The sequence below is a fragment of the Manis pentadactyla genome, chromosome 4, assembly GCF_030020395.1.
Source record: "Manis pentadactyla isolate mManPen7 chromosome 4, mManPen7.hap1, whole genome shotgun sequence".
Taxonomy (NCBI): domain Eukaryota; kingdom Metazoa; phylum Chordata; class Mammalia; order Pholidota; family Manidae; genus Manis; species Manis pentadactyla.
The window spans coordinates 158,751,622-158,778,533 of record NC_080022.1 but is presented as its reverse complement, the minus strand read 5'-3'; the positions used below and the strand labels follow the sequence as shown (position 1 = coordinate 158,778,533).

The 26,912-nt window shown below is 46.8% G+C and overlaps 1 protein-coding gene across 2 annotated transcripts in view; it reads left to right on the top strand.

Moving 5' to 3' along the window:
* LPO (lactoperoxidase) overlaps window positions 1-26,912 on the top strand; it is a 33,071-nt gene that overhangs the window by 4,695 nt on the left and 1,464 nt on the right. The window contains exons 2-12 of one of the 2 annotated variants that reach the window (XM_057501315.1): window positions 6,989-7,155; window positions 8,421-8,498; window positions 9,395-9,482; window positions 13,829-13,989; window positions 15,313-15,430; window positions 15,848-15,977; window positions 16,737-16,943; window positions 18,175-18,499; window positions 20,551-20,711; window positions 25,267-25,519; window positions 26,354-26,527. In XM_057501315.1, the coding sequence (XP_057357298.1) occupies window positions 8,423-8,498; window positions 9,395-9,482; window positions 13,829-13,989; window positions 15,313-15,430; window positions 15,848-15,977; window positions 16,737-16,943; window positions 18,175-18,499; window positions 20,551-20,711; window positions 25,267-25,519; window positions 26,354-26,527 (1,693 nt within the window). In that variant the 5' untranslated portion in view covers window positions 6,989-7,155; window positions 8,421-8,422. The remainder of the gene's footprint in view (window positions 1-6,988; window positions 7,156-8,420; window positions 8,499-9,394; window positions 9,483-13,828; window positions 13,990-15,312; window positions 15,431-15,847; window positions 15,978-16,736; window positions 16,944-18,174; window positions 18,500-20,550; window positions 20,712-25,266; window positions 25,520-26,353; window positions 26,528-26,912) is intronic. The other variant, XM_036879798.2, reaches the window with a different exon arrangement.

The window sequence follows — 26,912 nt, the reverse complement described above, 5'->3', positions numbered from 1 at the left end:
TCATCTGCAAATAGTGACAGTTTAACTTCTTCTTTACCAATCTGGATTCCTTGTATTTCTTTATTTTGTCTGATTGCCATGGCTAGGACCTCCAGTACTATGTTAAATAACAGTGGAGAGAGTGGGCATCCCTGTCTAGTTCCCGATCTCAGAGGAAATGCTTTCAGCTTCTCGCTGTTCAATATAATGTTGGCTGTGGGTTTATCATAGATGGCCTTTATTATGTTGAGGTACTTGCCCTCTATTCCCATTTTGCTGAGAGTTTTTAACATGAATGGATGTTGAACTTTGTCAAATGCTTTTTCAGCATCTATGGAGATGATTATGTGGTTTTTGTCTTTCTTTTTGTTGATGTGGTGGATGATGTTGATGGACTTTCGAATGTTGTACCATCCTTGCATCCCTGGGATGAATCCCACTTGGTCATGGTGTACGATCCTTTTGATGTATTTTTGAATTCGGTTTGCTAATATTTTGTTGAGTATTTTTGCATCTACGTTCATCAGGGATATTGGTCTGTAGTTTTCTTTTTTGGTGGGGTCTTTGCCTGGTTTTGGTATTAGGGTGATATTAGCTTCATAGAATGGGTTTGGGAGTATCCCCTCCTCCTCTATTTTTTGGAAAACTTTAAGGAGAAATGGGTATTATGTCTTCCCTGTATGTCTGATAAAATTCCGAGGTAAATCCATCTGGCCCGGGGGTTTTGTTCTTTGGTAGTTTTTTGATTACCGCTTCAATTTCATTGCTGGTAATTGGTCTGTTTAGATTCTCTGTTTCTTCCTGGGTCAATCTTGGAAGGTTATATTTTTCTAGGAAGTTGTCCATTTCTCCTAGGTTTCGCAGCTTGTTAGCATATAGGTTTTCATAGTATTCTCCAATAATTCTTTGCATTTCTGTGGGGTCCGTCATGATTTTTCCTTTCTCGTTTCTGATACTGTTGATTTGTGTTGACTCTCTTTTCTTCTTAATAAGTCTGGCTAGAGGCTTATCTATTTTGTTTATTTTCTCGAAGAACCAGCTCTTGGTTTCATTGATTTTTGCTATTGTTTTATTCTTCTCAATTTTATTTATTTCTTCTCTGATCTTTATTATGTCCCTCCTTCTGCTGACCTTAGGCCTCATCTGTTCTTCTTTTTCCAATTTCGATAATTGTGACATTAGACCATTCATTTGGGATTGCTCTTCCTTTTTTAAATATGCTTGGATTGCTATATACTTTCCTCTTAAGACTGATTTTGCTGTGTCCCACAGAAGTTGGGGCTTAGTGTTGTTGTTGTCATTTGTTTCCATATATTGCTGGATCTCCATTTTGATTTGGTCATTGATCCATTGATTATTTAGGAGCGTGTTGTTAAGCCTCCATGTGTTTGTGAGCCTCTTTGTTTTCTTTGTACAGTTTATTTCTAGTTTTATGCCTTTGTGGTCTGAAAAGTTGGTTGGTAGGATTTCAATCTTTTGGAATTTTCTGAGGCTCTTTTTGTGGCCTAGTATGTGGTCTATTCTGGAGAATGTTCCATGTGCACTTGAGAAGAATGTATATCCCGCTGCTTTTGGATGTAGAGTTCTATAGATGTCTATTAGGTCCATCTGCTCTACTGTGTTGTTCAGTGCTTCCGTGTCCTTACTTATTTTCTGCCCAGTGGATCTATCCTTTGGGGTGAGTGGTGTGTTGAAGTCTCCTAGAATGAATGCATTGCAGTCTATATCCCCCTTTAGTTCTGTTAGTATTTGTTTCACATATGCTGGTGCTCCTGTGTTGGGTGCATATATATTTAGAATGGTTATATCCTCTTGTTTGACTGAGCCCTTTATCATTATGTAGTGTCCTTCTTTATCTCTTGTTACTTTCTTTGTTTTGAAGTCTATTTTGTCTGATATTAGTACTGCAACCCCTGCTTTCTTCTCACTGTTGTTTGCTTGAAATATGTTTTTCCATCCCTTGACTTTTAGTCTGTACATGTCTTTGGGTTTGAGGTGAGTTTCTTGTAAGCAGCATATAGATGGGTCTTGCTTTTTTATCCATTCTGTTACTCTGTGTCTTTTGATTGGTGCATTCAACCCATTAACATTTAGGGTGACTATTGAAAGATATGTACTTATTGCCATTGCAGGCTTTAAATTCGTGGTTACCAAAGGTTCAAGGTTAGCCTCTTTAGTATCTTACTGCCTAACTTAGCTCGCTTATTGAGCTGTTATATACACTGTCTGGAGATTCTTTTCTTCTCTCCCTTCTTGTTCCTCCTCCTCGATTCTTCATATGTTGGGTGTTTTGTGCTGTGCTCTTTCTAGGAGTGCTCCCATCTAGAGCAGTCCCTGTAAGATGTTCTGTAGAGGTGGTTTGTGGAAAGCAAATTCCCTCAGCTTTTGTTTGTCTGGGAATTGTTTAATCCCACCGTCATATTTGAATGATAGTCGTGCTGGATACAGTATCCTTGGTTCAAGGCCCTTCTGTTTCATTGTATTAAATATATCATGCCATTCTCTTCTGGCCTGTAGGGTTTCTGTTGAGAAATCTGACGTTAGCCTGATGGGTTTCCCTTTATAGGTGACCTTTTTCTCTCTAGCTGCCTTTAACACTCTTTCCTTGTCCTTGATCTTTGCCATTTTAATTATTATGTGTCTTGGTGTTGTCCTTCTTGGATCCTTTCTGTTGGGGGTTCTGTGTATTTCCGTGGTCTGTTCTATTACTTCCTCCCCCAGTGTGGGGAAGTTTTCAGCAATTATTTCTTCTAAGATACTTTCCATCTCTTTTCCTCTCTCTTCTTCTTCTGGGACCCCTATAATACGGATATTGTTCCTTTTGGATTGGTCACACAGTTCTCTTAATATTGTTTCATTCCTGGAGATCCTTTTGTCTCTCTCTTTGTCAGCTTCCATGCGTTCCTGTTCTCTGGTTTCAATTCCATCCATGGCCTCTTGCATCCTATCCATTCTGCTTATAAACCCTTCCAGAGTTTGTTTCATTTCTGCGATCTCCTTTCTGGCATCTGTGATCTCCTTCCGGACTTCATCCCATTTCTCTTGCGTATTTCTCTGCATCTCTGTCAGCATGTTTATGATTCTTATTTTGAATTCTTTTTCAGGGAGACTGGTTAGGTCTGTCTCCTTCTCTGGTGTTGTCTCTGTGATCTTTGTCAGCCTGTAGCTTTGCCTTTTCGTGGTGATAGGAATAGTCTGCAGAACTGGGACGAGTGACGGCTGGAAGGACTTCCTTTCTTGTTGGTCTGTGGCCCTCCTCTCCTGGGAGAACAGCGGCCTCTAGTGGCTTGTGCTGCGCAGCTGCGCGCAGACAGGGTTTCTGCTTCCTGCCCGGCTGCTATGGAGTTAATCTCCGCTGTTGCTGTGGGCGTGGCCTGGCTCGGGCAGCTCCTCCAAAATGGTGGAGTCGCGTTGGAGCAGGAGCTGCTGGGAGGCTATTTATCTCCGTAAGGGGCCTCCCTGCTCCCTGCAGCCCAGGGGTTAGGGTGCCCAGAGATCCGGGATTCCCTACCTCTGGATTAAGTGACCCACCCTGCCCCTTTAAGACTTCCAAAAAGCACCCGCCAAAACAAAACAACGCCCACCAAAAAAAAAAAAGAAAAAAAAATTTTAAATTAAAAAAAAAAAAAAGAAGTTTTTAATTAAAAAAAAAAAAAAAAAAAAAAAGGTGGTCATTCGTTTTTCTTTATTCTCCGGTGCCAGCCTCAGGCCTCTGATCACCGGTCTTTCTGCCCTGTTTCCCTAGTATTGGGGTCCCTATCCCTTTAAGACTTCCAAAAAGCGCTCGCCAAAACAAAACAGCAAAAAAGCAAAAATAAATGGTCGCGCGCTTTTCTTATGTCCTCTGTCGCCCAGCCTCCAGTGCCTGCTCACTGTCCTTGCTGCCCTGTTTTCCTAGTATCGAGCGCCCTGCACTCTGGCCCGGATGGCTGGGGCTGGGTGTTCGGCAGTCCTGGGCTCCGTCTCCCTCCCGCTCTGCCTGCTCTTCTCCCGCCGGGAGCTGGGGGGAGGGGCGCTCGGCTCCCGCGGGGCGGGGGCTTGTATCTTACCCCCTTCGCGAGGCGCTGGGTTCTCTCAGGTGTGGATGTGGTCTGGATATTGTCCTGTGTCCTCTGGTCTTTATTCTAGGAAGGGTTGTCTTTGTTATATTTTCATAGATATATGTTGTTTTGGGAGGAGATTTCCGCTGCTCTACTCACGCCGCCATCTTCCGCCCCTCCTCTGGATCATATTGTTTTTATGTGATTGGATGTTCCAAACCCTGCAGCCAAGGTGGAATACTGTTTTTGCAGAAGACATTTGCTAAGAGCTATCTCCTTTCCATTTTCATCTTGATCCAGGAGTTGCTCAAAAGCTCAAACAAGAGAATTCTTAGGGGTGCTAGGTGTTGATTTTCCTACTGGCTCATCCCACCATCTTCAACAGAGCTCTTGCCATTCACAGAAAAGAATCCCACTGATTCCTTTCCTCCTCAGGCCTTCCTGCAGTCCCCCTGGTGAGTTCTCAGCAAGCCTGAGAGGCAGGCTCTGGAAGGCCCTGGTACTCAGCACCGTCTGCAGACCAGCAGCCTCAGCATCACCTGTGAGCTTGTTGAACATACAGACCCTCAGGTCCCTTCTATGTCCTTCTGAGTTAGAACCTGCATTTAACAAGGTCCCCAGGTGATGAGTAGGCACAGTAAGGTGTGAGAAGCCTGCTAAGGAACTACCCTCTCCCTTTGCACCCTCCAGATGCCGAATTTCTCTGCCCTGGGAATTTTGTTCATTCAGCCTGTACCCAGCACATATTCTGTACCAACACTATACTTGGAAACTGGAAAAACAAAAATAAATAAGATGCAATGTATCTGTATTCCTATTCTGTTAATGTGTGTATGCAATTTAATTAGTAGTTTTTTAAAACCTATACATGTTTATGTTACTCTACAAGAAGTTATGTCAAAGAAATAATCAATCTTCCCATGTTTTCTTCCTCTGCTACTTCTATAGCTTTTCTTCTTTCTTCCTAATTACAGCCCTTTAGTAGAATTTGTGCCTCATATATAAAATTACCGAGTATCATAATTCTTCCAAGTGGTAAAGATACCTCAAGACAAATGCTGGGCATAGAAGCCACAGGGTATAAATCAGCAAAGAAGTAAAAAGCTAACCTTTTCAAAGAATATTGCTTCTCTCTCACTTACCAACTTTACATTTCCCTGTATGGCCCCGGAAGATGACTGGTTAGCCAGAGACGGGTAAGATTCCTCAAGGGAGGAACAACCTAAGACACAGTCGCAGGGGGGCCATCAGGTGAGAAATTGGGGATCAACAGAGGTGAGGCTTAGAACCTCACCCCCCCTGTTTTGAGAGAAATCTTCTGCATCCGTGAATGTTTTGTTGCCCTTGTCTAGCTTGGATTAATACTTAGTCTATAGGCACACACCTGATCATCTACATTTGCCCTCTTACAGCACTAAACTATGTTTTCTACCTTTATCTTGCATCTACCTACCACTTCAGCATTTTATTTAAAAAAAATAAGAAGAAGAAGAAGAAGGGAGAAATGTGGGATTCACATATAAATCAAGTATAAAAATCAAATGAATAATCATATCTGACTTGATTGTTTATAGTTCATGATGTGTGATCAAAACTGAAAGTTTCTGTGATAACACTGCCCTTGCACTGTTCACCATGTAAGAACTTATTCACTATGTAAGAACTTGTTCACCATGTAAGAACTTGTTCGTTATGCTTCAGAAGATTGGAGACTGTTGAGAATTAGGCTTGGGGTTGATTAATGATTGTGCATTGAGTCCCCTATACAGAATTTTATTGTTGTTAACAACCATTTGATCAATAAATATGAGAGATGCCCTCTCAAAAAAAAAAAATAATAAGATGCAGCCCTTAAGGAGCTCATGGTCTGAGAGAGGAAGCAGACAATAAAAACAGTGATATAAAGCATTGAGGGAAGACAGGAAAAGGAATGACCTAACTTTGCCTGCAGAAATCATGTATACTTCACAGAGAAGGTGGTATTTGGCCTGGGTTTTGAAGAATGAATAGGTGTTTACCAGGCAGAGAGGGCACTGCATAACAAAGAGTGTGAGTAGAGGTGGGGGATTGTGGACTAGCCTGGCATTAGAGGGGCAAAGGCTGTGGCTCTGTCCCAGAGTGCTTCATGTCCCAGGGAAGGCTCTGGGCTTTGCTGTAAACCAGAGGGCTTGGGAAATGGCTTTTGCACTGAGCATGATGAAAAGAATGTGGGTAAATATCCAAATATCACAGGAGCCTCTTACACTCTGAAGACCCAGGGCCTCCACCCTGCATGGCTCGGCATGGCCCTGGCTGCAGCATCCCTCCAAGATCTCTTTACACATCCCTTTTCCAGTGGCATAGGCTCACATTTGCCTGGATTTGCTTTCTGTCCCACAATCTTCCTTCACAACCATCAAGAACACTGGCTGAGATGTGGAAAATAGCTAAGCTGCAGCCTTGAGGTCCACCATGCTACTTCCCAGTGAGAGGAGCATGGGGGGGCTTCCCAGGAGAGGAAAGAACGAATGACTGTGCCTTTTCCTCCTGTTCAGATTTCTCAGCTTTCATGTCTTCAGCCATGATACTTTTCTTTCTCTGTCCATCTCAAATGATTCCTTTTTGTTTTCATAGACTAAACTTTATTTTTTGTTTTAAGTTTATTTTGAAATACATTAGTCATTGAAAGAATCATATAATGCATACTAGCGTGCCCAACAGCCCTCTTAAAAAATCAGTGATATAGTAATTGCCAAGGGCTAGAAAGAGAAGAAATGGGAAGTATATGTGTTTCATGGGTATATTTCACTTTTGCAAGATGAAATAGTGCTGGAGATCTGTTGTACCACAGTGTGAATATTCTTATCAGTACTGTCCTTTATGATTAAAAATGGTTATGATAGTAAATTTTATGCTATGTGTTTTTACAATTTAAAAAAATATCAATGATACCGTTAATCCCAAATCATCATCTTTGTTTGCCTAAAAAGGTAGACTTCTGCTGGCTCAATACTCTCCTGGAGTCACAAAGAGAAGGACTGTGGTTCTCCTCGGGGCCATAGAGGTACCAGGACAGGAGCCCACTGAGCGTTCAAGCCACTTGAGAACTCCCCTTAGGGAAAAAAGCAAAGCGCCCGGGAGAATCTTGGCCAGAGAGGTATTTATTCATACCTTGCCTTTTTCCTCTAGAGTTAGCTTACAAAAGTACATTCAACAAGATAAAATTATGAGGGAGCTCATAAAAAGGCAGAGGGAAAGGTTGGTAGAGTGTAAGGTGGGACAAAATTACCTGGTCCAGATACACAGGTCTCCTCTTCCAGGCTGGCCTACCCCAGGGGGAGATCACCTGGAGGAGAGTGTCGGGAAGCCCACCTGGGTGGTCTCTCAGGCAAAGCTCCAGAAGCACAGATTCCTCTTAGGGAGTTTGAGTAGTAATGGAGGGGGCAGCCAAGCTGAAGATGTCCTCCCTGGTGTGTTTGTGGAGTCCAGCCAGTGAATGTACACTGAGGGGGGCCCCATGCCCTCCTGTGAAATCTGAGGGGGTTTGTCAAGAGCAATGTCTAAATACAGGATCATTCCATCTGCACACAGTGGGCACCTCCCTGGGCTGGAGCTAGAATCTCCTCAGAAGATATTTTGTGTCTATTCAACAAACCTCATGAACAATCTAAGCTCCAAATTTCCTCCTCAGCAAACACAGCTGCACATATTTTAGTCTGATAATTTGGGTTCAGTTAAAGCTCATGATGAAGGGGTTAAACTAAGAGCTGGAAGCTCTCCAAGCAGCCTGGGACACAGCTGTGGGCTCAGGGGAGCTCTGAGCTTTGTCAAAGCTCTTATTCACATGCTCCCATCAAATCGGCTCTAGGAGGGAGGGTGAAGCCCCTGCCAGCTTCTGAAGGGAGGCTCGCAGTATCTGCTTCTTCGGCACACTCCCTGGTGTTGGGCCAGAGGAGGGCTGGCAGGAAGCCCAAGGGAACAAGGCAGGGGAACTCCAAAGACCTGTTCCAGGTTTGGTAACAGCATTTCTCACACCTGTGACAAGACAGGTACAGGACCTCAGGCTGTCAGGGCAGAATCAGGCATTCTGGGTCACTTGGTCTAACTGCGCACTCGGCAGGATAAGGGCCCAGAGATGTTAAGTAACCTGCCCAGTGTCAGAACTACAACTCGGGACCTCCTGAGCCTGAAGTCTGAATTCCTTCCCTTCTACCCCTGCCTCTTTTCATGTCTCCTGGTACCTCACATGGGCCTGAACATAGGGTAGATGCTTAGTTATTGTAGTTTCTCCTTCTCTGTTCCAGTGTTAGGGCATCTGGTGCTCCCTGGGCTTTCCCTGCTTTACCATCCCGCTTTCTGTGACTCAGTCCCTCCCCTGGGGACTCCACAAGGCTCACACTGTGATCCTGGGTCTCATTTCAGCCATGAAGGACCTTCTCCATCTCCAAACCTTTTTACTTTCCCTGACCTTGCTCCAGGCTGCAGTGTCTGCCACAAAGGGTAAGTGTCGCCCTGTATTGCTTTTCTGCGACAGCTATAACAAAGGGCCATACACTGGGTGGCTAAAGGCAACAGAAACTTATTCCCCTGTAAGTCAGGAGGCTAGAGGTTCAAAATCAAGGTGCTGGCAGGGTCATGCTTCTTGAGGGCTCTGGAGAAGACTTCCTTGCCTCTTCCTAGCCCCTGGTGTCCCTGACAATCCTTGGTACTCTTCGGCTTATCGATGCAGCACTCCAATTTTGTTCTTCTCTCCTCACACAGTCTCCTTCTCTGTGTGTATCCCGTGTGTCCAGTCATTGGAGTTAGAGCCCATCCTAATCCTGTACCCATATGACCTCACCTTAATTAATTATACCTGCACAGACACTATATCCAAATAAGGTCACAGTCTGAGGTTCTGGTTGGGCATGCAGTTTAGGGGGACATTAACCCACTATACTCCCCTTGTTCAGAGAATGCATCCTGACCCCAATACAAATGAAAACAAGGAATCCCACCTCTACCCTATGCCATTCCATTCCCTACTTGAGGGTCTGGTGATCACCTGGATGCTTTGATAGACTTACTTAAGGGTCCATCTCACCAAGACCCAGAAAAATCCCCAGATCCCAGTAGCCGAGTCAACCTGAGCAGTCACACACTTTCCCAGTCCCATCTCTGGGTATCCTAGTGGACTCCTGTAGATCAGTTTTGACATCTTATTGAGGACCAGAGAATATTTTTCCCATTCTGTGCTTTTTCTCCTTGAGGATTCTTATGAATGTTTCCTAATCTTGATCTTCTGTCTGCTCAGATTTGAGTGTTGGGGGTAATGGCTGAGGAAGAGGGAGAAGGAACAGAGGGCACCTCGAAGGAGTGGTGTCTGATACTCTGCTCCTTGCTTCTCCCTCTCCAAGGGCAGATCACCAGCCCTGCTACCATCACTGATACTGTGAGTCAAGTCAAGGTCCTAGTCAACAAGGCCTTCCTGGAATCCCGGACCAGGTATGTGAGACATGCACACAGCATACCTCCCTTTCGAGGCTTCCTGTTAATAACAAGCACATCTAGGCCAGCTGTGACAAGCCAGTGAGCCAAAGCAGTTGTACAACATGCCCTTCCACACCCTTATCTCCAAGTATGTGGCAAGCAGGAGCCATAGCCCACAACTTCTAAAATCCTCAGCTTGTAAAGTACCTTAAAGAGGAAGTCTAGCGTAGTCCTGTAAGCACTTAATCTTCCCTGTGGCCATTTCCTTGTGGTCATGCATGCCAGAGTCTCAAAAAGCCTGTAGGTAGAAGTTCTCATTCAATTAATACTGACTGACTTCAGTCAGGTTCCCTAGAAGCAGAGCCTGACACTTGGACTCACCTGCAAGTGACTTATTAGGGAGTGCTCTCGGGAAAGCTGTAATGAAGTGAGAGAGTGAAGCCAGGCAGGTGAAAGGAGGAAGTTAAACAGGATTGGCACAAAAGCAATTGCCCAAGAAGGTTACAGGTGAGACCCTTCAGCAGCTGCTCAAACAGAAGGTAGGGCAGAGCACACCAACCCCACAGAGGAGCCCAAGGGCATGCGGGGATCCTGCAGGGAACTAGCAGAGTTGGCCACCCTGCAGCCACATCCTGTGTAGGGGCTGTGATTCCTGAAATCAGCCATGTAGGCTGGGTGTCTGCCCTCAGGGGGCCCATACTTGAGTCAGAGAGGCAGATAAACAAGGGTAACCCTTGTATTGAGCAGAAACCGACCTTAGTCTTGCCTCTCGCTGTCCCTTTACACTAGACTTGAGCTTCATTTCTCTGTGGCCTTTGAATGAAATCTCAGATAGTTCCATAAACTTTTTGGCTGACTTTTAGATGACAAGATGTGCTCTGGTCACTTCTAGTCCCAAGAACAGTGTCCTTTCAGGAATCCAAATGTCAACAAAAGAAGACAAAGCCCAGCGCTTCTCACTTCCCTCAGTTCAGAGCTGCCTGAGGCCCACACTGAGAAAAGGGGGCACAGTCTGCACGTCCCTCTTTCCTGGGCTCCTGCCTAACCCGAGCCCAGGTTTCTGCCTCTTTAGGGGTTAAGCGGGGGGAGGAGGAGAGAAAGTGGCTGGTGAGGTCTAAGTCATTTGGACAACTTAGTGCTGGGGGAGGGGGACAGAAGGGGGAGTCAGAAGCTCTTCCCCACCTTGGGCACTTTCTGGCTCCCTCAGAGATTCTGCTGCCCACTCCCTGATCCAGAGAAGTCTCTTGCCGGTAGCTTACAGCTCCAACCTGCAGCCCGGAAGCATCTGGCTGGCTCCCTCAGCCCTCCCCACATCCTCTAGAGCAGGGTCCCTGTTAAGTAGGCTCCAGAAGAGTAAAAGCTTTGTTCTTCTGCTGGGGCATGTGCAGATCTGGGGCCCAGGGCTGCGCTGCCTGGCTCATTCTGCTGTTGGGTGCACAGCGCCAGGCACCTCTTCTTTTCTTTAGGCTCTTTGGGCAGGTATCGCCCACCAGCCACAATGCCAGGACACACAGCCACGCCCTCCCCTTAAGGTCCTGTCACTAGAGTTAAAGCAAAGCGGAGCCCCATGGTGGCAGTAGGGAAATAACTGGTATTTCAACTACTACCTCCAAATGAAAATTCCCCCTCTCTCTTTAATTTCAATACTTTTATAGCCCCATTGTAGGGTTGGAATTAAAAGCCACAAAATCAGTGTTCATCATGTTTGCAAATCATGCACAGGACAACCAGCCCTGCTTTGAACTCTTCTCCAGTGGTAGTTCTTGGACTTACAGGTCTTGTGGAGACGTAAAGAATCACACTGAAACATCTTGTTACACAAACAATCCGGCGACTCATGATTGGTGATCAGGACAGTGAAGGAAATAAGTGGAGCCATGTCTGCTACTTTAGTTACAGGGACCAGGGAAGCCTGATGGAGGATGGGAAAGAGCCAGTCATGTAGCCAGCCAGGAGGGTGGCATTCCAGGAATTGGGAATAGCAAAAGCAAAAGTCCTGAGGCAGGAAGAAGCTTAGGGTACGCAGGACATGAAAGAAGGTGGAGGTGGTGGGTGAGGAAGAGCACACACAGGTGAGCAGAGAGAGCTGGGCCCTGAGGGCCACAGACTCAGAAAGCAGAGCAGGGGCTGCCAGGGCCTGGAGGGGTGGGGGAGGGAGGGACTGCTCCTGGGCATGGGTTCTCCTTGAGGGTGAGGGAAGTGCTCTGGGACTAGAGAGAGGCAATGACTGCACAACACCATGATCACATATGTGGTAAGCAGATGGATGCATCGACGTCCCTGGGTAAGCCAAGAAAGCACTTTCAACAGAGATTGGCATAGTCTGCCTTTCATTCTAGAAAGCTCATGCCGGCAGTGTGTGGGGAGTGGATGGGAAAGGGGCAGGAGTGGAGGCAGGAGCCCAGTCAGGAGGCTGCTGCAGCCATCCAGATGGGAGAGGACATGGCCAGGTTAAGGGTGGAGGCCTGGAGGTGGAGAAAGAGTTCCTCCAAAGCCCTGTCGGCTCCAGTGTGGCCCAGCCCTGAGGCAAAGCAGGAGGCGAGGCCCTGGTGAGTCAACTCTTGGGCCAGAAGACCACACAGAGCCCGGGCAGGAGAAGAAAGGAGCACCTCAGACTCTGCATGGGACCTTTCAGGGGGAGCCCCGGAAGGCCCAGCCACTCACCTTCTTTGTTCACGGGTGGGGATCCTTGGCCCCTGGCAGCGGCTGCTGCCGGTGCCGAAGCTGACCCAGGAGTGTTTATTCCATACCCGATACAGCTCTAGGAGCTTGACATTGCTTTCTGCCATGACCCTGTGAAATGAACATCCAAGTCCATGAAATAGTTGTTTTTGAGATCAAAATGATCAAATAGCATGGTTCAACCTAAGGACACTATCTTAACTTCATTTTATGAATAAGGAAACTGCACACAGAGAGGCTGAGCAGCTTACGCAGTGTGCAACTAGTGAGTGGCAGTCAGGAGTCCAACCCAGCCAGCGTGCTCCAAGGGCCCCAGGCAAGGTACTGACGTAAGTAAGACTACCATCCTGTTTGCAGAGGACGGGCAGGCCATCCACGGATCATATCAGGAAACCAATCCTGGTGGAACCAGGACTCAAGTCTTGCCTTTTAGGCCCAAATGCTAGCCTGCTGCTGTCCAATAGAACTTTCTGTGTTGACAAAATGTTCTAAACCTGGACTGTCCAAGTGGCTATTGAACACTTGAAATGTGGCTAGTACACCAAGGAACTGAATTCAATTGCATTGAATTTTAATGAATTTCTATTTAGATAACCTCCTGGAGCTAGTGGTTACCACACTGGGCAGGGCAGCAGCGTGGGCCACTGGGCCATGCTGTGTCTTGCAGCAGAAGCAAAAAGGCAGTCTGGCTTACTTTCTTTTTTACTGAGGTTGGGGGAGGCTGGGAGGGGTAGGCCTGGTGATTGGAGCCCAATCATCACAGTCCTTCTATGCCTTCCCCACTTGCCTACGTAGCCCCTCAGGCTGAGATGCCATGCCCCCTCACACTACATAGTTAATCACCAGGCAGGGTGGTACAGCTGATGAATTGTACCCCAAAAGCAGGGCTGTCTTTTGGGAGAATTTGAGCCACTTCTAATATTTCCGAGTCTTAGAGACATAGATGTCATCCCGCAGAACCCCCTCCTCTCCACGTGAGGAAACTGAGGCACAGGGAGTGGGTAGAGGGTTGTCATGGAGGGACTTCCCTGATGCCACCTTGCCTTCAGTCATCCCTGTGCTGTCACACACTTCTTAGTAGAAAGGTTTTGGTTTCTTACTTTACACAGAGGGAAGTTAAGAATAAAAAGGCTGAGCTTTGCCCAAGAAATGGTCAGCAAGAGGCTGAATGCTACAGCCCACATCTAAAGAAACTGTAGGGCCAGATGCAATCCAGGACGCTTTCATGGGCAGAACTGAAGACCCACAGGCATATTATTTCTAGAATTCCTGGTCCACAGGCTCCATGAGATGCCAGTCACATGTCAGGGATTCCTCCATCTGAATGGATCCTCCATCCAGGGACGTGGGTGTTTTTAGGCTCTCCAGCTGATTCTGACACAGCACAGCGGCAACCCTCTGATCCAAATTCAAGAACCGCTCACATCCATCTGCTTTCCTTCCCTCAAACCAGACCTAACAAAGCTTAAACACTGTAGCTTCCTCCTCCCAGAAGAGATTTTCCGGAGGCATCAGGAGACAAATGAGAAAGGATCCTGGGAGCACAGGAAATCCTTGTCCCCTGCGTGCTGCCCACACCTCCCGTGGTTCCTCTCTAGATACATACCACCCCACACCCCTTCTACGGGGCTGGGGCCTGAGGCACCCACTTATGACTCCTCCATTGCTCTCCATTGTAGGCTGAAGGCTGCCATGACCTCCGAGGTGCCCACCCCCCGACAGCTTGCAGAATACTTCAAGCATGCCAAAGGCCGAGCGCGTACAGCCATCCGCAGTGGGCAGGTGTGGGAGGACTCCTTTAAGAGGCTGAGGCAGAAAGACACTTTGACAAATGTCACAGGTACAGCAAACCCACTGGCCCTCTAATGGCAGGAAGGTGTTATCTCCCCCTGGGAGAGAGCAGAAGCCACCCAAACGATATTCCCCATTAGGAGCTGTCTCTTCACTGAGGCACTCCTGTCTCTCCTTTGGAATCGTGGACCTGCTGAGCGAGAAGGGGCTGAGAGAACAGCTAGGCCAATGTTCTTTTTTGCACAGAAAGGAACCCAGACTCAGCAAGGTCCCATTGCAAACTCCAATAAAGGGACATTCATGCTCTTTGTATAACCCCATCTGTAAGGCCGCTGCAGAGGAAGTACTAAAGACAGTAAACATGGACCTCCCCTAAACCACAGTGTCATTACTTCTGCTATGAAGGGGACATTTAAGCCACCTGTGTCAGGGGGATTTACTGGGATTGTGTCATAGGAGATGAGATTTCCATCTTGTTCTGGGTAAAATGGAGCTGAAACAATGAGCTCATGGAGTGTCATGGGGGACGGGGTTTGGTCCTCACCAAAGGGAAGAGGCTGCAGGTTCTCCCCAGGAAAATATCACGCTGGGGAAGAAAGCTGACCCAGGACTTGGGCCAACACCAAAATTCCAAAAGGAAACTTGGACATGGGGAGGAGAAGTAGGGAGCACTCTGGACTCAGACTCAAAAGGTGATGGGGGTCGAACCAGGTCCCCCTGCGGAAACCCCCGAGAGCAGAGTCCCTTGCCCCTCGTTCATGGCCAGCATCAGGATAGACTGCAGATGTGTGAAGGGACTGGCAGCTCTCTCCATTCTGTGCCCGCATGAAAGCCTCTGATGCCTAAAGCCCCCACTGTGTTACTCCTCCCCATCACACTGCCCTTCACTTAACAACTACCTGACCCTTCCCAACATCTTTCCTGTCTAGATTCCTGCTTGCTTGGTATTTTAGACTTTAGTGAAGTTTAAAAGAAAAGCAATCTTACCAAACTAACTCACACTAACACGTGCCTAACTTCTCAGGGGCATTTTCATTCTAAAAGAAAATTCAGTTGATTCAAATGACCTGATAGACAAAGAATTACTAACAATTCTGGGGATTTTTGTTGTTACTATCTGTGTAGCATTGGGCAAGCCTCTTGAGCACTATGGTCTCAGTTCCTTCTCTGTAAAATGGGAATTAAGATTCTTACCTTAATGAGTTGTCAGAAAGTACCTGAGAACTGCTTGCTTAGAATATAGAACATGTTCCAAAAATGAAGGTTCACCCTTGGTTTCTGCTTCCTGCTTCCTCCCAGTGCCTCTGAATGGAGAATGAACTCACTTTTTCCGAATGGAGAAACAGCCCCTTTGGCATCCCTTCTGTTGCAGAGCTCAGCCTAGACTTGACTGCACTCTACTGGGAGGTGGGCTGCGGTGTCCCTGTTCCTGCGGCGGGGTGCGACCAGAACAGCCCTTACCGCACCATTACTGGAGACTGTAACAACCGGTGAGAGCGCATGGGTGGGCCAGAGGGCCAGGCCCTCCTATGCACCATGCCCAGCCCTGCCCAACCAGGGCCTTTGCCCCTTGGACATTCCAGGCAGAACTCCCACTGCCTACCCTCCTGAATGACGTCCCCACCAGAATCTGTTCCGTTGGAATTCTCCCCTGATTTCCTTCCCCTCTTTCTAAAAATACCACAGTACCCCCCACAGGAAGCAGCCCCTTTCTTCAGGGCAGGAGAGCCCCGCGCCTTCAGGGGGTGGAGGCAGTTCCCCCGTAGTTGAGAGGCGCCTCCTCCGCTCCCCCTTTCCCTTGGGCAGAGGCTCCCGGTCCTTCCCCATTGGGGTACCAATAGGGTTTGCGGAGAAGCAAACCCCGGAGCAGCCCGGCGGGGGCTGAAGGCGGTGTCGCTCGGTTTCAGGAGGAACCCCGCGCTGGGCGCCGCCAACAGGGCGCTGGTGCGCTGGCTGCCGGCCGAGTACGAGGACGGGCTCTCCCTGCCTTTCGGGTGGACGCCGGGCAAGACGCGGAACGGCTTCCCTCTCCCGCTGGTGAGGGTGGGCCCGGGCGGGGGGAGAGCCCCAAGGAGGAGGGTGAAGGATGGGAGTCGGAGAGGAGAGGATGCATTCCCCAAACACACAGGGAAAGGAAGAAGAAACAGGTGCGCTTGGGGCCGCCACCCGCGGAGAGACGGGGATTTGGATTTGCTCCCTGGCGATGTTCCTCCAAGTGCCACTAGAGGGCAACAAAGCTCGGAGCCCGGAGCCAAGCCGTGCGGTGGTCACGTCCCAGCTGCCCACAGGCCAGAAACCCTGGGGTCTCCCAGGCAGATGGCCTCTCTGCCCCTTCCTGCTCCCACTTACCCTGCCCCAGCCCCTGGAGCGCATCAGCTGTTGTTTGCATGAAGGACCTATCTGTTGTCCTCAACTGAGTTGGCAGCCCTTCCCCAGAGGCCCTCTCCTATTCCCGGACACCTGGCACCTACGTGGCTCTTACCTCAGAGGCAGCCTGCCTTTGTTTTCTCTCTCTGTAGTGGAAAGGGCACTGGCCTTGTAAGCCATCAAGCCATACAAACAGGCATTCAGTCCCATCCCTGTCCCTTCATAGCTATAGCATCTGGGAGAACTGACCTCACCTTTCTAGGACTCAGGGCCCTCATCTACAATGCGGAATGCCACCCGCCACATACATTGGTCATGGAGATTGAATGTACCTGTTACATTGCAGGTCCTCAGTAAACTGCGGTTGAATCTGACTCTTCAAAGCACTTTTTCCTCCAGCCTTCTCTCCCCTTCTCTCTCCATCTATAGGCCCGTGAGGTGTCCAACCAGATTGCAGGCTACCGAAATGAAGAGGGTGTTCTGGACCAAAACAGGTCCCTGCTCTTCATGCAGTGGGGTCAAATTGTGGACCATGACCTGGACTTTGTCCCTGACACCGAGATGGGCAGCAGCGAGCACTCCAAAGAGCAGTGTGACGAGTACTGTATCCAGGGAGGCAACTGTTTCCCCATCATGGTAGGGCCCCTGCCCCATGTCCCTAACAAACACCTGGTTGCGATGTAGCAGACATTCCCAGCCCATCTGCTGGGGTCTCTTGATAGATCGTGAGTGCCAATTTCAACTTCCCCAGCTCCACAAGCCCATTCACTCACTCATTCATAAGCAGTCATGCCTCATCTACTCCCTGCCTGGCAGTGCACTGAGCACTGGGGATTCAAAGGCGAATAAGACGCTGTTCCTTTCCTCAGGACAAAGGGCCTGTGTGGGAAATGGACAAGTAAGGACTAACGGCAAAATTGAAACGCTCTGGGGAAGGATCCTCTATGTCCCTGGCCCAAGAGCATTAACATCACCTAGGGACTTATTAGAAATGAAAAATCCCAAGCCTCATCCCAGACACTGGGCAACAGAATCTACATATTACCAGGATCCCGAGCAGATCCACTTTACACACAGGCAAGCTTGTGGAACACTGCTTTAAGTTATCCTGGGATCCAGGAAGGGGAATCCCAGAAAGAGCTGAAACCTGATGGGTGAATTGGGGCGAGCAGCAGGGCTCTGTGGGACTTTCCAGCAGGGAGGGAGAGAAACTCACAATGGTGCATCTTTTCTTCTTACTCATGGATTTTACAGTTAGAGTGTGATTTATTCACTCCAACAATAAATCAAGGCTATTTGCTGTGGTAAAAAGAACATGAGCTGTGGAGTGAGGTCAGTGTGAATCTGAATCCTACATCTTTCCTTTCCAGCTTTTAAGTTCTCAGGCATATTACTTAACCTTTCTGAACCTTAGCTTTCTCACCTGTAAATGGGACTGAATTATCTACCTTGTAATTTTTAGAGGACCAAAGTGAGGTAAAGTATGCATAATGTCTAGCACATGGTAGGTCCATAATAAATAGCTATGGTTAGTAGTGATTATTGTTGGTAGTAATTATCTCATGTCCCACTTCCCTATCCAGGGATCTCAAGACTCCCTCCCACGAAAAGGTTGGAGCCTTTGGTAAGAAAGATCGAATGACCTCCCTTAGCCCAGTTACACAGCGAGACGTAATGTACTTCGGAGTGTTGCAGGCCTGGGATGTATAGCGTTGGCAGGAGGCATCTGGAGTCAGTGTCTGGACCAGGGTCCCAGGAGGGGGCCATCAGCATCTTTGCCAGCTGCATCCAGACCTTTCCTGGGGACATGTGTGGGGGCCCAGCTGTGCCACCTCTGCCCAGTCACCTGCCACCAATCTCTCTGCAGCTACCACCCAATGACCCCAAGTTGAAGACTCAAGGGAAGTGCATGCCTTTTTTCCGAGCCGGGTTTGTCTGCCCCACTCCACCTTACCAGTCCCTGGCCCGAGAGCAGATCAATGCCCTGAACTCCTTCCTGGATGCCAGCTTAGTGTACGGCACCGAGCCCAGCCTAGCCAGTCAGCTGCGCAACCTCAGCAGCCCCCTGGGCCTCATGGCTGTCAACCAGGAAGTCTGGGACCATGGGCTGGCCTTCCTGCCCTTTGAGCGGAAGAAACCAAGCCCCTGCGAGGTCATCAACACCACCGCCCGTGTGCCCTGCTTCCTGGCGGGTGAGTCTAGGCTGGGAACAGAGGGGGCTTAAGGTCAGGGGAGTCATCCTGGGGACTGAGCAGAGGGGATCCAGAAAAAGTTCTCAAGGTCACTAGGCAGCTTCTGGGGGGCTTTGCCCCTGCCTAGTCTAGTCATCTTCTGGAAAAATGCACACTAAGCCACTCCTACCTCTACACTGGTCCAGGACTTCTGCACTGCAGAAGGGCCCAGGTGAACACAGAATCTAAGAACATGTATTCACTGTTTAAAAAAAAATTACATATATATTTAAAAATTATATATATATACACATACACACACAGACATGTATATTTATAGATAAAAAAATATATATATATACATATATATTTAAGAAGCCCAGAAAAGTACAAAGAAAATTCACAAAACCCCACCACCCACAGATAATCATTGTTAACATTTTAATGCCTATCTTCCCAGTTTTTTTTTCTAACATAGATATAGTCCACATTGTTTCACCCTATTGGGATCATACTATAACAAACAATCTGATGTTAGTTATATATCACATCATGAAATATTCTTCTACAACATGATATTTAATGGCTGCCTGATATACCACAACACATATTACCACCATTTGTTTGATCAACCCTATTTGAAAACACTTAAGTCATTTCTAGTTTTCCTGTTTTTGTTGCTGTTTTTTAGGTAATGAACATCCTTGTTGACGAATCTTTGTGCTCATTTTTAACAATTTAGTTAAGATAACTTCCTATGGGAAGAGGTTCTAGATTAAGAGGATTGTATATTTTAAGGCTTTTTATGAACTTGCACAAAGCTGCCACACCTACAGACCGTGCACAACCAAAGGCCCCAGTCCTGTTTGCTCTGGGGACTCATGCCCTCCTGGCCCTCTCTGCGCCTGGCTTTTGGTGGTCTTCCCTCTTCCAAAATCCACTCCCAGACGTGGTGGAAGGCTGGACTGCGGGCCCAGATCTCTTGGACTCTGTGTCCATACATTTCTTACATCAATCTAGATGCAAAACTGAGCCCCGTCCTGTTCTCCACCAAAATATCCACAAAGACCAAGGATGTGTGAATTTAATAGCCTTCCCTAAAGACTGGAGGACACAGAAGTTCCCTTGTGAAACATGTAGGGTTTTTTTTTTTATCAGTTAACTGACCCCTCATACTGTTCCTCTTCCCTCCCGATAGCCCCCATCTTGAGATTCTTCTCCCTTTATTACACAGAGGAAGTTGACCCTCCCAGGCTCCCATCCTCAGACTTATATTCCCCAAACCTTCAAAGTTGCTCCATATAAGAAAAAACCCCTCGTTTATTTGTACAGCCCCATTTTAGAAAGTAGTTGGGATTGTAATCTGCAAAGTTTTACTTTTTAATGTTATCTGTAATCTTTACCACAATCTTGCTAGGTCAGCCTTATTATCCCCTTTTAGAGATATGGAGACTGAGGCTTAGAACTGGTAGGTAACTGTCCAAAGTCACACAGCTAAAAAGTGTGTGTGTGTGTGTGTGTGTGTGTGTGTGTCTGTCTGTCTGAGACTCTAACCTATGAATCCCAGCGCAATCCCTCTGTACACAGCTAAAAAGTGTGTGTGTGTGTGTGTGTGTGTGTGTCTGTCTGTCTGAGACTCTAACCTATGAATCCCAGCGCAATCCCTCTGTACACAGCTAAAAAGTGTGTGTGTGTGTGTGTGTCTGTCTGTCTGTCTGAGACTCTAACCTATGAATCCCAGCGCAATCCCTCTGTACACAGCTAAAAAGTGTGTGTGTGTGTGTGTGTGTGTGTGTCTGTCTGTCTGAGACTCTAACCTATGAATCCCAGCGCAATCCCTCTGTACACAGCTAAAAAGTGTGTGTGTGTGTGTGTGTGTCTATCTGTCTGTCTGTCTAAGACTCTAACCTATGAATCCCAGCGCAATCCCTCTGTACCTGATTTTAAATTAACTGGAAGGAGGAACTTAGGTGAGAGTTCGTTTAGGGCACCACTTATTTCTTTGGGGAGGTAACTGGGTTCTGGGGTTGCTGCAGGGCATGGATCCACCTCCCTGCCTCCTGGCCTTTCAGGAGATCCCCGAGCCTCCGAGCAGATCCTCCTGGCTACTTCCCACACCCTCCTTCTCCGAGAGCACAACCGGCTGGCCAGAGAACTAAAGAGACTCAGCCCTCAGTGGGATGGAGAAAAGCTCTACCAGGAAGCCCGGAAAATCCTGGGAGCCTTCATGCAGGTACAGAGGCCCACAAACTGCCTCACCCGCCACCTGGCTTCCGCTGTGGCTCTGCCCTCTGCTCTCTGCCACGCCTCCAGCTACCTCTTCTGTTTTTCACACCTCCATTTCCCCCTTCTCCTCTCCAGCTTCTTTCCCATTATCTCATTCTTTCAAACCCTCCCTTTTGTTTCTTCAGCTTCTCTGCCCGCAAATGAATCCCTGGATTCAGAGTGTTGGCGTCACCACGTTCGGTCACTCAGTGTGCCTGCGCATGCGCCATCACTGGGACCATAGGCTCAGTCACTCCCAGGACGGCTACAGAGCAGTTTTTTGGTTATATTGATTGGATTTGCTTCTTTTTTAATTCTCTACCCCTAAGCCACATGTCACAGGCATAGTCAATTGGTATGGTTGATTAGCTGATTGACTGACAAACTAGAATCAACTGTGTACATACTTCTTAAACATTTTACTTTGAAATAATTATAGATCCCCAGGAAGCTGTAAAAAAACAAAAATGCATGTGCACCCAGCTTCTCCCAGGGCTATCAAAAGCAGGAAGTTAACAGTGATACAAACCATAGAGCTTATCCAGATTTCACTACTTATAAACGCAATCATCTGTGTGTGTGTGTATGTGCAGCTTTGTGCAGTTTTATCACATATGTAGTTTCATGTAACCACCCACAATAAAGATACTTAACTCTACCATCACCACACACTCCCTCGTGCTACCCTTTTATAGCTACATCTAGCCCCCACTTCCCATTGGCAACCACTAACTCTATCCCTTGGCAACCACTAATCTGTTCTCCATCTGTACAGCTATGTTACTTTGTGAATATTACATAAATGAAACCATGCAGTATATATCCTTTTGAGATTGGTTTTTTACATTCAGCATATAATTTCCTTGAGGTTCCTCCAGGTTGTTGCATGTATCAACTATAAAATATGGTAAAAGAAACTTATAAGGTAGAAAATAATTTTGTATGTTTATTTATATTTTCACCCATTACACCATTCTCCTTTACTTCCTAAGGTCCCAGCCTTCTGCTGTTATCATTTTCTTTATGTTTAGAGAGTTTCCTTTAGCCATTCTTTGAAGGTAGTTTTGCAAGCAATAAGTTCTTAGTTTTCCTTCATCTGAGAATGTCTTCGTTTCCCCTTTATTCCTGAAGAATAATTTTGCCAGATACTAAATTCAGGAACTGACCCTTCTTTCAGCACTTGAAAAACAGGCCACTTCCTTCTGGCCTCCATGGTTTCAGATGAAAAAACTCACTGTTATTCAAATTGGTAAATGTGTCATTTCTCTGTGGCTGTTTTTAAGACTTTTTATTTGTGTTTAGTTTTCAGAAATTTGACTATGGTGTGTCTTAGAATAGATTTCCTTATTACGTTTGGGATTCGTTCCACTTCTTAAATCTATAAATGCCTGTCTTTCACCAATTTGGGGAAATTTTCTGGCATTCTTTCCTCAAATATTTTTTCAGTCCCACCCCTTTCTCCTCTAGTTCTGGGGCTCCATGAATTTGAATGTTAGATGCTTTTTATTGTCTCACAGAACCCTGAGGTTCTGGTTTGTTGGAGAGACTTTGTACTTATTGTTTTGGTCTATTTTCTCTCTGTTGTTCAGGCGGAGTAAATGCTATTGATCTGTCTTCAATTCTACCCTGTCATCTCTACTCTACTACTGGGTCTTCATAATGAGATTTTTTTTTTTTTACGTTAGTTAGTGTAGTTTCAGTTCTACAATTTCAATATTTATTTTTTATACATGCTATTTCTTTGCTGAGATGTTCTGTGCTTTTGTTTCAAGATCACTTATCATTGATTATTGAAGCATTTTTATGCCAGCTGCTTTAAAATCTTCGTTGGGTAATTGCAACATCTGATTCTTGTTAGTATCAGCACAAGTTGATTGTCTTCTCTCATTTAAATTGTGGCTCTCCTGGTTCTTGGTATTGTGGGTGATTTTCGATTATATCCTAGACACTTTAGTTATTATGTTAGGACACTCTTGAGCCTATTTAAATCTTCTATTTAAGCAGGAAGTTATCCTGTTAGGTTTGGCAAGTAGGTTCTGGCATTCTCTTATGGGCTTTAGTTCCAGTGACCATTTAGTTTCCTGAGCCCTTGCAATGCTACTCTGTCTGCTTCATTTTTTTTGGTGCTTCTGAGCTTCCCACTCAGTCCCTACAGATGTTATCTGCAGGGTATGAAGGTACTTTCCTGGATGCATTCTGTTGCTGAGCAACCTTCTAGGGGAGCAGAAGCCCCTGCACCTTTATGCCACAGGGTGAGGGACAGAGAGACATGGGGTTTCACTGCTATCACCACTGTAGGTAGCCCAGACCGGGCACCAGCCTTGGTAGTGGCTCGAGGGCTGGGTTGGCTATGGGCCTGGGTTGTGAAGTGGGTCTGGGAGCTCTCCACTAGGTCTCTGCTGGTCTTCCCAGTCATTCGGAGAGAAAGGGCAGGCTTTTGTCTATTGCTTGTAGAGGTTCCAAGTTGCCATCCTCTCCTGGGCCCAATCTGGGGGTATGGAGGAACTCACTATGCTGTCATTACTCAAGTCCTGAGGTCCTCAGTCATGCCACTTTCCTCCCAGCTTTCAGAGTCTATGTTGTCTGTTGAATAATTTCCAGGGTGTTTAGTTATATGTAGTGGGGAAGATTGAGGAAAAATGAATCCATTCATCATGTTCTGGACTCAGAAGCCCCATGTACAGAGTCTTAACCATCAGAGAGATATATTCCCACTTACTTCTCAAAATCTCCAGAATTCAATATTTATTTTCTTTTAAATTGGAACCAGAAATCTTGCTGCTGGAGATGTTTGTAGGAAATCATCCAAAGAATCAAAAGTATCTACCCAGGGATTATCTGAGCTGAGGTTCACATTGGTTTTCTTGGTCTGCCAGAATAAAATATTACAGGCTGGATGGCTTAAACAACAGGAATTTATTTTCTCACAGCTCTGGAAGCTGAAAATCCAAATCAAGGTGCCCGCGGGTTTGGCTTCTCCTGAGGCCCCTCTCCTTGGCTTGCAGAAGGCCACCTGCCTCTGTGTCCTCGCCTGGCCTGTCCTCTGTGCGCCTCCACGGTGTCTCTCTTCTTGTAAGGACACTAGTCCTATTGGATTAGGACTTATGACCTCTTTTAACCTTAATTACCTATCTACGCTCTATCTCCAAATATGGTCACATTGTGGGACAGGCTTTGACATGGGATTTTGCAGGAGGGGCAAGGGGACACAATTCCATCCATAACAAGGCTTATTGGACGACAAGAAAAAGAAACTTAGTCTAGTTCAGATGTTCAATATTGGCTCCATCCTATATATGTATCAAATGGAAGCCTATAAAAGTTTCTGCTGGAATTCCAGGGCAGAGAGTGTATTTGTGCCTCAGCAAGGGTCAAACCAGAGACTGGAAACAACCTGGAATCGAGACAGCTACTCTCACTGTCTCTCCCTCCTATCTACTCCTCTCCCCACTTCTCCACTGTTCTCTCCTTTCTCTTTCTCTGCAGATGGATTTCCTCTACTTTTATGCACATGGTAGAAAATGACCAGTCCTAAGACCCCACCTGTCCCCTTATATCAAGTGCCATAAGGAACAGTCTAGAACATAGCTGCATCCAAAATCTAAATTCCCGAGAGAGAGACTCTGACTCACCAATCTGGTGTGGTGCCACAGCTGGGCCAGCCCACTGTGGCCAGAGGCAAGGTTCTGTGTCCTGCTCCTCCCACGGTCTGAGGTGCAGACTGCCTGCTCCAAGAATGGCACTCCCACAGTCTATGCCACTGAACAAATTGGAGGCAACCTAAGTGTAAAACAGTAAGAGTAGGGCCCATGAGCGCAATAAGCTAGTATGCACAATCAATCACATAATAATTGTGAGCTAGGAAGAAATGTTAAATGAAAAGGCAGAATGCAAAAGTGGGATGACAACTGTAAAAATATGTATCACAGAGACAAAGATTAGAAAGAATAAAAAGTTAATATAATTATTGTGTTACGTGGTGGTATGATTTTTTTCCTTTTTTCAAGCAGTTCTCTACTTTTTTTAGTTCATTGTTTTGAGTAAAACAAAACCAAAAACTGCTCTCTCCATGGTCCAGCATTTCTTTCAGAACTGGAGATTAGACAGACTTCCCTTGGTTAGCCTGCAAACCATTCCTGTAGTTCATCATTCCTCTTGCCCTGGCCTATGGCAAATAGTCTAATAATGGGACATCCTTATGTTAAAGTGGCACACAATGACTGTTACTTTACTTGTATGTCATAAACTTAGAGCAAAAATGACAAAGTATGTATCCAATGGCAGTTCAAATAACTGATCAGTATATGCAGCCTATGTTGAGACAAATCATGAGAGAGCAGCAGAAAGAATGTCATGATCCATTAGCACTGTCTGCCCATGGTCATAGGAAGGGAAATCGGGCACATCTACTATCCATTTGCTCTCCCTCACTTCTGACCACTCATCCCTCTTGACCACAGCTCCTCGCCAACCTTACTCTGCAGAGGCTTGAATCTCTCCTCATGACTTGTTTCTCCTTCCAGATTATCACCTTTAGGGACTACCTACCCATTGTGCTAGGTGCTGAGATGCAGAAGTGGATCCCTCCCTACCAAGGCTACAATGAATCTGTGGATCCTCGAGTTTCCAATGTCTTCACCTTTGCCTTACGCTTTGGCCACTTGGAGGTCCCTTCTGTGTTTTCCCTCCTGGATGAGAATTATCAGCCATGGGGGCCAGAACCTGACCTCCCTCTGCACACCCTCTTCTTCAACACCTGGAGGATGGTCAAAGATGGTATGTCTTTTCAAGAAAGCACTGTCACCTGGCTGTCTCACTCTGCAGCCTGCTTCTGGGGAAACCGAACTTGGAATCAGACTCCAGGCACTTCCTGTGTGATCTTGGGCAAGTGAATTCACCTCACTGAGCCTCAGTTTCCTCATGTATAAAATGGGGACAATAATAGTACCAATCTCACTAGGATATGCAAAAAGTTAAGTGAAATATACACGTAGAGCACCCCACAATGGTTCCTGACACAAAGGAAGTGGTCAATAAGTATTGATGATTATTCTCTCTTTCCTCCTCTGGCCTCTAAGGGGCCTGGGTTTTCCCTGCCTCAGGCTTCTCTAACCCCTATAGAAAGAACTCATGAGGTTAGTAAATAAGCTGTTCTTTTCTATTGTCTTCTAGGGCTTTCCACCTCCATCAAATGCCAAAGGTTGGACCCAGCTTCCCTCTGTCCTGGGTTGGACTGTTGAAACTGGCTTTACTTAAGGCCTGACAAGTCAGGGCCATTTCCTATAGACTCCTGCTACTGCTTCCCTTGCTGCCAAGTTCTTCAGGGGAGCACAGAGAAGGATGCAACCAACTCTCTGAACTAGAGCTCGGGAAAAATCCTGGAGCTTGTATTCACGCCATCATCCCAGGAATGCCCCTTTTTCCAGCCCCAGGACAGGCAGCCTGGGCCGTCCCCACCCACGGCACACCCTGCAGGCTGCAATCTGCTCTTCTGTCCCTGCTTCCAACCTGCGGCATTCAGCTGGCCCTACTTTCACCCAAGAGGAACTAAGGGCGGGCTAGCAGTGGACACCCCACTCTACCCTGTCCCCTTCTGGGTCTCCCTTGCAGGTGGAATTGACCGTCTGGTGCGGGGCCTGCTGGCCAAGAAGTCCAAGCTGATGAAACAGAATAAAATGATGACAGGAGAACTGCGCAACAAGCTTTTCCAGCCCACGCAGAAGATCCATGGCTTTGACCTGGCCGCCATCAACATACAGCGCTGCCGGGACAATGGGATGCCTGGTGAGTGGCCTGGAGTATTTTTAGCTACTTTCTGGGGGTCCAGGGGACTCCTTTCTATAACACTGAGGATCTATTTCTAAAACAGAAGGCAGAGATGCCGTTTTCTTAAACTCACTTTGCTCATCTGTGAAATGGAACCTTCCATCTGCCTGATGCAGAGACAAGGGAATGTACCTAGTCTACTGCGGAGCTTGTAAAACTAGTTTAAAAGCCTAGAAAAAAAGTTCAGAAAAGGAGACTAGAAAGAAGCCCATAACGATTGAACCTTTTGTTTGTACTCATGGAAGGCAATTTAATGTCATAATTTAGAGCCAGACTGCCTGGGTTCAAGTCCCAGCTGTGCCATTTCTAGTGAGGTGATCTTAGGCAAGTCACTCAACCTCTC